Source organism: Sander vitreus, chromosome 7 (genome assembly GCF_031162955.1).
Source record: "Sander vitreus isolate 19-12246 chromosome 7, sanVit1, whole genome shotgun sequence".
Classification (NCBI taxonomy): domain Eukaryota; kingdom Metazoa; phylum Chordata; class Actinopteri; order Perciformes; family Percidae; genus Sander; species Sander vitreus.
Genome location: NC_135861.1, coordinates 14,974,647 through 14,987,342, shown reverse-complemented (window position 1 = coordinate 14,987,342; position 12,696 = coordinate 14,974,647). Strand labels below are relative to the sequence as shown.

The window sequence follows — 12,696 nt, the reverse complement described above, 5'->3', positions numbered from 1 at the left end:
GACCAAAACACATTTTAATTAAATTTGTAATGCAATTTAATTTAAAAAGTCTTATTGCCCAGCATGCTGCGACAGTCTATGCTCAGTGAGGGTGACGGTCTCCTACGATGGAAGCTACCCCAAAATGTTCCTAAGCCCCCCCAAATAATAATAAGAAAAATAATAGGCCTAATTAGATTTTTTTTTTTTTTTACAGTGCACTCTGTATCACTCACTACGTGGAATCAATCTTCCTTCACAATTCATCTGTTGGTGTCGTCGTGCACTGCAGTCTGTTTTATTTTTATTTCACGAACTGTCAACTGGTCGAAATGGCAGTGTTTTAGAGAGAGGCTTACGAGCGGCCGCTTGCACGGTAACGGTATGTGGACGAGCGAGGTAGAGAGTTAGCCTACTGAAGAGAGAGAGAGCGCCAGGCAGCATTCAAACAAGCAGTAAATCAGAGAAATAAAATGTTGTTTTCGCCGATTAATTCATAATTAGAAACAACAAATAATATATCCAGCTACAAAAAAGCCGGAAAGTCGAAAGTTAGACAGAAGTACAAAGAGTCCATGGCTATGAAGATGATACACCGTCTTGCCTCTTCTCATTGGTTTAAACTGGCAGCTTTCAGAATGCTGCAGACCGCTGTGTTGCAAGTAGCTGCAGGATTTATCTTGTCTCGTCGCAAATCTTTGGTCTGGACTTGCTACCGCAGACACAGTGAGTGATACAGAGTGAAATTGTAAGTTGTTGTTAATGACTTTTACTTGCTTCACTTCAGCTACATTTACTTGAGGTAAAGATAAAGGAATATTTTAGTTGGCTATAGAAAACAATAGTCTAGCTAGTGTAAACTAGTGAAATACAAGAAATAGCTCGCCTAGTAAGGTATCCGGAGCTCTCTATTCTTTACCATTAATATAGCCTGCTTTCTCTATAGTATTAAAAACAATATCAGTCCCTAAATATCATAGTGTCACTGTTAATGCTATTGTACCAGTATATCCTTCAATTCATTGAACAAATGGATACTGGAAGATATTTTAGGAGAGAGAGAGAGAGAGAGAGAGGCACCAAGGCATCAAGGCATAGCCTAAACTAAATTATTTCATGATATTTATTATATATGCTTGATTCTGACCAAGTTAACTTTCTGCATTCCTTTGCTGTAATAAATTAAACAAGTATGTAGATGTTGCCTAAATGTAGACTAGGCTATATATGAGCATACGTATACATACATACATACATACTCAAACTTTTATTCATCTCGCCATCAGGTTATTAAATTCAGACATACTTTAAATCCTGGTCAACCATATTGCAACGAGCTAGTTCAGTATCATGCCTGACTGGAGTAGTGTGTTTTTCTTTAGGACTGGGAAGGGCAGACAGCATGTTGCCTGTTTCGTCATTTGGGCTGCCTTGTTGAGTGCAGCGGCACTGAGAACATTATATTTCACACAATTTAAGCTCTTTTTTAAAAAATGAAATAGGATTAGTCCAACGAATCGTTCGGTTTGTAATGCGCAAACAATTTGACCTGCAAATTATCTAATAAAGAGAGGGATTAGGTATGGTATTACTTTACCACACATTTACACAGGCAGATAGATAGCGGTTAAGTCTTAGCCTAAAGAAGACCTCAGCAGGAGCACAATCTGGCCTAAGTAAATCCCCCCATGCAGCTAACTTTAGAGTTTGTAAGTAAGATTTTGCAAGGGAAAGTTTTGCATAGCCTCGGGGCTAAGCCCCCCCCTGTCTTTCAATCCTAGTGACGTCCCTGGCTTACATGTTGGATGGGTAACGCAATTAATGTTTTCTCTCTATTCTTGGGTCAGTTGGTTTAAAATAATTTAAAATTTCATTTTTACAGTGTAGTAGAGTGCTAAAATCATATTCATAGTAACGTTTTTGCGCAATATCAGAATTTTATGAGAAACATTGGTTACACCAATTGACATTTATCGGTTACACCAACTGACCATACTATCTGTACAGAGAACCACAAGCAATTGACACATAAAATTGAATGAAAAGTCATGGAGTAAAATGATTTAGGTATTTTAATAACTGTGAACACACTCTAATAGATTTTTTTCATAACACATAAAAACAATACTCTTAACAATGAAGAAACAGATTGACCTCTGATTTCAGTACAATTTATGCTTAGAGTCCAAAAAATGGCACTTCTGAAGGAAACATTAGTACGAACAATTCATACATGTTATTCATCATATTACATTAAAAACAACCATGTCTACAATCAAATTTAAGACAATATCTAGCAGAGAGAAAAAAAAGTACCTCTATGTTCAAATTGTGTATACATTGTGCATTAGAGAGGGAGAGAGAGAGAGAGAGAGAGAGAGAGAGATTTTTTATTACTTACTTATATACTTTCTAATTATTTCTTCTAAGGTTTTGAACTTTTCAAACATCCATATCTCTGAGAAAAGTTCACAAGGATTACACATCCTGGCTTTGAGTCTGAAATTTTTTCCGGTCTTCTGTTGTGAGTTTGGAATGACGGGAGTTGACAGGCTCTGGCTCAGAGATCATGAAGAGCACATCAGATTCATAGTAGAAGAGGAAGTCGGGTGGGTGAGGCCAGGTGAAAACATTCGGGGTGTAGTGTACCTTTGCCTTCTTTTAGCCAGGTCATTTGCCCTTGCAGCAGGATGCGCATTAACCCGCGCTCTGTGGCGAGCCACTTTTTCTTTACTTGTAAGAGGCATCTATTAGGAGAAGAAGAGAGAGTTTGTTGTTTGCATACACAAGTTTCCACCCACATATTGCTTGCTTACATTATCCTATAGAAATGTGAAATTAAAAACAGATTTTGTAGATTTTTACGGAGCCCCGAAAAAAAAAAAAGTACTGGGGACAAACACTGACTATACTTTTGCAAGATCTCAAGTTTTATTTTGCGAGATCTCGAGTTTAATTTGCGAGATCTCGAGTTTTATTTGCGAGATCTCGCAAATCCAACAAACAATAAGGCTAACCTTAGTAGCTAGCTAGTAGTGCTAGCTAGCTACTAAGGTTAGCCTGTTGTAATTGACATCAACAGTCAACGACAATGTTCATAATAACACTTCACGTTGGCATGTATTAATTAGTAATGCTTATCAAAATAAGCAATGGATGTATTTAGACAACCAAGGAGATGTAATCATTATGTCGTGCTACTAGCTAGAAAGGAGTGCTAGCTAGCCCCGCTAGCTAGCACTCCTCTCTAGCTAGTAGCATGACCTCTACTCCTCTACTGGAGCCCCTGATGGATGTGCTGGGAGTGATTAAACTAATTATATAAAATAAATATATTAATAAAATAAAACATTGTTAATAATAATAATAACAATAATAAGCATTACATTGTCCATAAATTGATCAAAATAGTCTCATAAAGGAAGAGGTACAATGGTGTAACACCACTGGACATTTCAAATTGAAACCAAAATTTGCAGGCATTATTGTGGACGACTATGTAAACACTTGACCTTGGTTTGAATATTTAAAACTATTTTTCATATTAATTTGAATATTTTATGATCATTTATGTTTATTAACATTTTACTGAGGTCATACCATTTGACATGTATTCTAATCATACCTAACCATGACCTGAAAATGCTTTATTTTGTCAAATTTTAGAGAGCGTTACTAACCTTGACTTGTGGCAGTTGGGGTCTTCAGGGGTCCTTCTGTTTGACATCACATCCTGTCACATGATGTTTGGGCTCAAAATGGCTCCAAAAAGGGTGGTTACACCCAAGGGGGTAAGCTTCTCCTCGGACTGCATAGCTCCTATGGAGCCATTTTGATGCTAATAAGCCATCACCTCCCGTTAGCATTCCATTGACTGGCATTCATTTTGGCGCCACTTTAACAGCGAATAACTTTACATCTGAAGCGTTTAAAGACTCTGTTTGTCCATTGTTTATTTCTAAAGAAACACGACAATGTATAAAAGGCTCCATTACCTTGTACCTCACGTTATGGCTCCGTAGCAAGCGTTTTTGTAAAAAAAGACTAACGATTGCGTCATAACCATGCGACTTACTGTCGCACAGTAGAGGAATTACCGTATAGTACAGGAGAAGCTCGCAGGCAGTTTCGTCTCACATTAGCTGTTTAAGTTTAATTACTAATGTTAACTAGCATTTTAGTTAGCAATAATTAGCCTGTGCCTATGTTATCTCCTTACATATACCTACACTCTCCGTCTCTGCAAGATTGGGAATGATTGAGATTTCTCTTGGCTCAGCTACCAGAAGACTTACAACTTTCAGACAGGTTGCTCACGTCACATTTACGTCGTCTCTCTCAGTTGGAGGCTGCGCAGTAACGCTCAGCCATCACCAGAAAAGTGCTTCTAATGGCCTTCACTGGTCTCCGTCCAGAGCAACGGGATCTGTTGGTCCATTATATATATGTCAATGGTTACACCATTAGACATACCAGAAGTTTGACTTGGCAGACATGATTCCCCATGTTATTGGAAATATTCAGAACTGCCATGTTTCTCTTATTATTATTTGGTATTAAAAAATACTTGTTTAAGAGTATACCAATGTATTTCAGAGGCTGTTTAGAACATCATTACACATTTTTTTCAACAACTTATATTCGTGGTGCTGCATTTTTATGGTTACACCATTTAGACAATTTTGCACTTATTCTCTCAATATTATCTCAAAACTTAATAAAATCAGGCATTTCAAGATAGGGGCCCAAATAAAAAGATATTTTAAAGTAAACTATAACTTTATTATGAAATTTTCACATTTTTAAAGTTATTCAAACCTCAGGGACAGAAATAAATGAGCGGCACGTCTTTCACCCATGTGACAGATTTGTTATTGCTTTGCTAGGGTTACACAAGTAAAGACCAATCGAGTCAAAAATAGATTATGAGTCTGCCCCTTACCAGCTGACTGACTTCTGTTTTGGGTTCCGGTTGGTGCAGCTCGGAGTAGAGAGGAGGCGGGGAGGGAGGGGTTAGACACTGAAAGAAAAGTTTGTTTAGCTGCCTCAAAAGCAATGGACGAAGTTTGTAAAGCCTCGCCAGACTTAGGGAAAATAATGCGGAGAGAGTATGGTTATGAAAAAAATCTATAACATGGATTAGTCTGCTCGTCGGAGGAGTATTTACAGACATTGTTGCACGTTAACAGTGATAGCTACTCAGATCCATCTAATCAATCTAAACTATGGCAGATATAAATCAGACAGTTGTGTACTTGTCTGAGCAGGTGGTCGTTTTGTGTTCATGTGGGTTGTCGTTTCTGGGCTCTTCGCTGATCATCTTCACCTACATTATTTGGTCAGATTTGAGGACAACTCCGAGGAGACTGCTGGTCTACCTGTCGATCTCTGACTGGCTGTCCGCAGTCTCCTACGCTTTCGGAGTCTGGAGGGTTTTCCACACCGACTCGCTGGACTGCGTCGTTCAAGGAGCCATATCTACTTTCGCCAACACCAGCTCTTTTTTCTGGACCGTGGCCATTGCTGTTTACCTGTATGTTTTTATCGTAAGATCCAGCCAAAGAGTTGCTGACAGCTTGGTGTTGTTTTTCCACCTTGTCAGGTAAGTAGCTAGCTACGTGGGATGGGTTTTATTTTTGACTACAATGCTAACTATAAGCTAAATTCTCAATATAAGTTCATGCAGCTAAGTGGGATACCGCCGAACTGGTAGCCGGAAGCATCTTGGGATAATTATCTTGGTGACGACTGCACGCTCGCCTAAAACCGAATTTACGTCGTATTATTTTATTGATTTTGGACAGGAAAATCAAATAAAGTTATCTAATGCTTCCTTAAACTTGGAACTGGAAAAACGGTGCTGGCTTCGGCTTAGTTTATGTGTTACACTGGTCTACTTTGTTCCAAGAAAAAAAAGAGACTACCAAGTTAGCCTCACTAGCTACTCCAGGCTATCGAAGTGCTAGGAGCTACGTTTCCATGGTAACACCATCAAGGGGGCATTGGGCGAGCTTAACTTGATCTCTCTGCGGGTCAAACCATACCAACCAAACTCTTAAAGCTCCACCCTAGTTTTTTATCTACAATAAGTCAGACAACTAATGTGAAGAATATTTGAATAGCCTAGTGTTTCCACACTACATAAATGTAGACATTAAAATATATGTTCATATTTAGTTTTTGTCACATTTAAACAACAAAGTTGAAAGTATGCCTAATACACCACAATATATAAGCAGAATTTATGACATAAATATAATAACATAGCATAATTATCACCCAATACTGATAAGCTGAGCAACTACTGTACGTCATGCATGTCTTTTAGGCACGCCAGCTACGAAAACAGTTAAATATCACAGCTTCACAACTCTGTAGAATGAGGTTTCTCAGGATAAAAACCTTATCAAACAAGGTTTCACTGTTTTACAAGCATCTATTTGAAAGTTAATAACAGGTTTAGCAAGCCACTTGTTTTATTATCAGCTAGACTTTACTTTGAATGCTCTGAATCGGCACATATGTTTTCATCCTTTGTGTCAGTTTTCTGTACAGTCCATGTTTCTGTGAATTCTCAAATGCTTCATTGAATTGAAGATCTCACAACAGAGCCATTCACAGAGGCTTGTGTATATATAACACACACACAATGGATTTTTGTGATTTTGTTTTACACTGAATGTGGCCTTACGCATTGTGGTATTTATAGTGATCAGCCATGTATTGCTATGAAAATATAGTATTCTTTTAAATTGGCGTTTTAAGGAAATATGTAATGCTTCAGGGGGAAACATTGCTTGTTAAAGTGAAATCATTTTGTGGTTTTATGATATACAGAAAAAGCAACACAACAGAAGCCTTAAGCATAGGATAATCTATCACACGGTGTCACATGTCTTTGCAGCATTTGCGATTGTTCACTTTGTGATGTCTAAAGATAGGACGTTGAACTTTTAAGGAAGTTATGTTTAATCCTCTCAACCTTCTGTTTTGTGATCTAGCTGGGGTGTTCCTCTGGCCATCACTGTTGCAGCCGTGTGCCTGAACAAGATTGGCTACGATGCGTCCGAGGTGTCGGTGGGCTGGTGCTGGGTCAGGATCCACGCCCCTGACCGGGTCCTGTGGATGCTGCTGACTGGAAAGATCTGGGAGTTCTTGGCTTACCTCACCCTGCCTGTCCTCTACATCCTGATCAAGAGGCACATCCACACAGCGGTGAGGATATCTGCTAGCTTCTATGTAGCATGACACCCAATTGCAAAGACATGAACAGTGGAATACAAAACAATGTTTCCAATATATATATATATATATATATATATATATAGACACAACCTTCTTGGCAGTGGCAAATATTTTTTGTTCTTTGGTCATGTCAAGGCCATTAAATAGAGCCTGGGACACAGTCTTTAACCCCATAGGAGCAATGGGGTACGACACATGTGCAATGTAGCTGGAGCGTGCACCAGCCAATAAGCTATTGAGCCTTTCGGCAAGTGCAGACCAGATATTACTGCGCATGTGTTGTACCCCAATGATATGACATATCCTTTTTTTTTTACCCTCCTTTGGTCGTGTCTGCCTCAAGCAGCCGCCACGTTGTAAGGAAATCATCTGCTATCCTAGATGACACACCTCATTCTCTGTATTCTGAACCTTTTCATGTTTTAAAATATTACATATTTGTTTGCTATTGTGCAATCTGTTCTCACTATGTGTACTCTGACACAGCATGCTGCCCTGTCCGAGTACCGTCCCATCTTGGCCAACAGGCCTCTGTCACACTCCTCCTCCATGGCGGATATGAAGCTAACACTTATTCCCATCATTTTCATTGTCCTGCGCATTTGGAGCACAGTGCGCTTCATACTGCTGCTAGCCGGCTCTTCAGCCAGACAGAACCCAGTGCTGGTCACTCTACATGTGAGTTTAAAGTTTCTTTTAAACCAATGATGTCCAATGTGTCCAATGTCCAGGATGTCTAGTAATCTCCTTTAATCTCAATTTGTAATGTACAATTTATTTCATCTGTGTCTGTGTCTGTGTCTGTGTGTGTGTGTGTGTGTGTGTGTGTGTGTGTGTGTGTGTGTGTTTTCTGTGTATGACAGCACATATGTGTGGGTGTGTATGTGCGCTATCATTAGTTTATGTGCTGTTAAACTTATGATGGTGTTATTTCATGCTGTCAAGTCTGTGAATTATCACATATTTATCATGAAAAGTTCCTGTGTTAAATATATTTTTGAAAATCTGAAAAGAAGCATGATAACTTTTCAAAATGTATTAAACTGTCTCTCTAAATGGGTTGAAATGGAGTAAAACCATTATGATGTAATACTTTCCTGGACAGTTTAATTACATGATATTATTCATGTGTGTGTCAAATATATTTATTTGTTATATATTAATAGTTCATAATAAAAATGTGTTATTTTATTAGTCAATTAAAACAAATATTGTAGTACAAATACAATTCAACACTTATGACAATAATGAGCTAAATATGATGTCATATATTTGTCAGATAATAATATGAAGAAGTTTCATTAAATTATAAACCATTAAGGGACATTGTATTCCAATGTAATAATCTATTAGAATAGAAAATACATTATTGTCTTTGTTTTGCATTGTCTTTGTGCAAAATCTGCTATTAAAAAGGGTACATTAACACATCATATCACATCCAGACAGGACACATTAAAACACATTTACATAAAAACACAATACACAGTTACTGCTACACTCCCCTAATAAATGCTTTTGTTTGGACCCAACAGGGAATTGGCAACACCTCGCAGGGAGCAGCCAACTGCATCATGTTTGTATTGCTTACTCGGCCAATCCGCACACGCCTCTGCGCCGCGCTCTGCTGCTGCTCCAAGAGTCGAGCGGACGTGCAGCACTCGCATGACGCCCCTAACAGGCTGCTGCTGGGACAGGACACCTCCACACAGAGAGAAGAAGACAACACCAGTCAAGTCGGGACTGATAGAGGATATTCTGTGGATTAGAAGATAAACAAAGGTTAACATGAAGGGCGTGGTGGAGGTCTCTGCTTCACATTGAGCCTCATAACAGCAAGTGCCTCCTGAGAGATGATGGAGATTCTGCAGGTGCATGCACATCTGTGTCACAGCAAAAGTCACACATGTCTGCACTTTGGGTGATGAGGATGCTGCTGTATGGTTGTGCACCAGCATTTGGTAAAGTATTTTGAGTGTTGCTTACTGAACATGTTGCACATGAATATTGGAGTTTCATAGATGTGCTGTACGTCAAACTTCAAATTGCCATTTCACTTTAAGTTGTTCTTTGTTGATGTTATCTGATTGCATTTTAAATAGCTGTACACTCCTTGTAAGACAGTTTAGCAGCTTGATTTATCATGTACTGTGTGAATTCACTTGCATTCTGAGGTTATCACTGTGAAATGAATGTTCAGGTTTTATCTTGTTACACTGAGTTTTCAAGTATTGTATTTATAGGGGGAAATGACCTACATGTTAGTGCCTGTACAGCATTCTCACTTTAGGTGATAAACATAATTGCTTTAAGTGAGAACGCACCCAAAATTTTATCTTTAGACTATCAAAGTCGGTTGGCTTGAAAGATGGCTGCAAAATGTTTGTGGTCAGCTTGAGTTCATGTTAGAGTGGATTCACTCAGTACTGTACTTCTCTCCTTAGTCATTGGTTTGCTATAATATGGCTAAATACAAGGCCAATACAGAGCTGCGGAGCTTTGAGAAAGGTGATAGCACAACATGGAAGCAGTGCATGGTGAATCAAATAGTTTTTGTAACATACTAAGTAGTGGATGAATGAAATACAAGGAAAGGATGCTGGAGGTGTGATTTGAGAAGCTTCAATTAATGTTTCGATATTTATTTTTCCAAAGTGAAAACCTGTTTCGGTTACAATCCATTGTAACTGGCATGAACTCAAGTTGACCACAGCTGCTGTTCTGTGTAGTGAGGAAATTCCAAACCTTTTACAGCTTACAGCTACACGTTTGTTTGTGTTTGTTTACATTTTGGATATATTATTCATTTAATATGTTCTGCAATGTAACTTGAATATAAAATTCCAACTTTATATCCAGTATAGCTTTGGGTATGTTCCAAAGTTTTGTGTGCAAGAAACTTGATAAGAATAGTAAATGACATGATATAAGCACAGTTATCTGTCTGTGGTCAATTCACTTAGACATATACACATTTAAAGTTACATTCAAATATAAAACATTCTCCTATGATGCACATATCCGGTATTAATTCCGTTAATATATTCCGTTATATTTGATGTCAAGCCTTGCCTAACTTCATAGTTGCAATATTTTTTAGATAGTTGTTGCAAAACTCCATCAGTGTTTAATGACGTGTCGCCAAAATTAACTCCTCATCATTACTGTTTCTGTGGGCAGGATGCATGACCTATCATCACATGTCCTACCTTCCTCTTTGAAACCCGAGCTCTCCCTTTGAGCCTCACTTCTCTTTTGACCCCTGCTGTTGTTGGCTCCCTTTCCCCCCTGAGCTACAGGCCAAACGCATACCAATGAGGAGTGTGAACCCACTGAACCCCACAGAGATCATGGGACCGACCTGGTCTTCCCACCACATTGGCCACTTCCCATAGTTCCTTTAACTCTTGAAAATATTGTCTAAGATCCATGTAGTTTTAATGAGCCTGCCTCTGAGATGATGAGGTACATTAATATTAGATTCATCACTGTGGCGGTTGTTGGGAAAGGTGAGGATGGAGAATTTCCACCTTGTTGACATCCAATTTTCTCTTATCCTTAAGTGATCAGTGTTTGTTTGACTCTCACAGGGGGCAAGCACTTATTTGGGTTGTTAAGGTGGCATCAAAGTAAGTAGATGGATGGATCTTGTATGGTCTCTGTTGGTTTGATGAATTAGACACTGCAGAAGTGGGTAATATTGTAGTAATAAGACTTTATATGAGGACAGACTTTTCATAACACTGCAACAACACTGTACACTTATGAGGGCAGTTAGTTCTCAGACATAATTTCCAGAACATGGAGACCTTATGCTGTTTGTACTAAAAATATTAACAACATAAATACAAAGTTTTTATGCGATTAAAGAGTTTTCCTTTTATCTAATTGTATCTGTGGTCTAAAGTAATGTGACACAGTGCAGAGGTCGTTCTCTCAGGACCAACAAGTGACAGAGCACTGGATACCACGTCTGGAAACATGGAGGAAGTGAATGCTGTTTATGCTGGTGACATCTAAACTGCCAGTTTTTTGTCCTTGAGGAGACAGAGGCCACACAGACGACTGACACTTGTATTTCATACAGGAATTAATCCATTGTCTCAGTTGTGAGATTTGGCTGACATTGAAGTCATTTAAGCCTGTGGAAACACTTAAGGAAGGCAGTTCTGCATGCTCTCCTCTGCTGGCTCTCTGCCCACTTAATTCATTAGGTTAAAGAGTACCAGAGGACCGTACTTCCCTGCATGGGGTGACCATTCACCAGTCAAGATAATGGAAGTCGGTTTTTTTAACACACGCTGTTCATTTGGCTGCGTCAGTGGTTCTTAGTGTTATGTGGGCAGCTGTTCTCTCCCCATTCTGTCCCTTTCCTCCCTTGTTTTGTCCCCACTTTGTCGGTGGTGTGTGTGTGTGTGTGTCCACTGTGTTTGTGGTGTCTGCCGGTGTGTATGGTAGACTCGCCTGAAAGTAGGTCAAGGGGCGTGGCTGGAAGATCTACCTCTCCGCACAGCTGCGGGCGCTTCCACTGATTCTTACCTGCGCAGCTGCATCTAATTCAACTATCAACCTGGCAGTATTTATTCCTGGGCATGGCTCTCCGTCGGCGCCAGGTCGTTGCACCTACCAGTGCGGTAACTAGGCTCCCAAGTTGCAGTTAGCTAACGCGTTTGTTTTGTTTCCTTGTTATTATCGCTTGCTCCTGCTAGCGTGCTTTATTTTTGCTCCGCTCAGACCCACACCACTCAACCTGCTGCTGTGGCGTTCCGTGTCTCCAGCTCTTTCACCTCCAGTTTTCCACCACCTCGTTTGGATATTCCCCTGCCTGCCCGCCGGAGCCGACCTATTTAGTATTTTCATTTTTTCGTTACTTGATGAACTGAACTTTCATTAAAATCACTTTTGTTTATCTACACTCTGAGTCCGTGGTTGTTTTCTCTGTGTGCTGGCTTTGAACCGCCTAACACTTAGAGCCAATAATCAAACACACTCTCCACCAAACGTAATGGGCCATAGTTCAGAGCTGCAACAGCATAAAAATTAAATAAATGAATATACCTGCACTCATCACTTGTTAGAAGGTACTTTCTTTTCAGGGAAGATGATTTTGGAGGGGTAAGAACTGTTAGGAAACTTATTCTTATCTATTGTCCATAGAGTACCTGCAATAAATGTGTGTTGAGCATTTGGAGAGGAACATGTTAGTTGTATTATTTGTCACACATCAGAAACAATAGACACATTAGGAGAGAGGTTAATGGTTGGTTCCCAGATTTGTGAATAATTAGGCAGTAAGATATTATATATTAGTGATATTAAAGTGACAGTATAAATCTACTTATATGTGACATGTCTTTCTTCTCCTTCTTTGAATGTTGAGATGCAACCAACCACAACATTAGCTCCCTCAACTGTTAAATGCTAATATTGCAACCACTGCACATAAACTTTTATTTGGCCCTAAACTGTTGG

The 12,696-nt window shown here is 39.2% G+C and overlaps 1 protein-coding gene and 1 long non-coding RNA gene across 2 annotated transcripts; one reads left to right on the top strand and one right to left on the bottom strand.

Annotated features, from left to right (window-relative positions):
• Positions 1-2,033: 2,033 nt before the first annotated feature.
• Positions 2,034-5,215, bottom strand: LOC144520787 (uncharacterized). Its single transcript, XR_013502250.1, has 2 exons — positions 3,660-5,215; positions 2,034-2,726 (listed from the first exon to the last, which is right to left on the bottom strand). It is a non-coding gene; the product is annotated as an uncharacterized LOC144520787 (long non-coding RNA).
• Positions 5,113-10,159, top strand: gpr157 (G protein-coupled receptor 157). The gene is made up of 4 exons (XM_078254820.1): positions 5,113-5,581; positions 6,981-7,194; positions 7,711-7,902; positions 8,760-10,159. The coding sequence occupies exons 1-4, from the start codon at positions 5,205-5,207 to the stop codon at positions 8,991-8,993; spliced, it is 1,017 nt and encodes a 338-aa protein (XP_078110946.1). The 5' UTR covers positions 5,113-5,204; the 3' UTR covers positions 8,994-10,159.
• Positions 10,160-12,696: the final 2,537 nt, after the last annotated feature.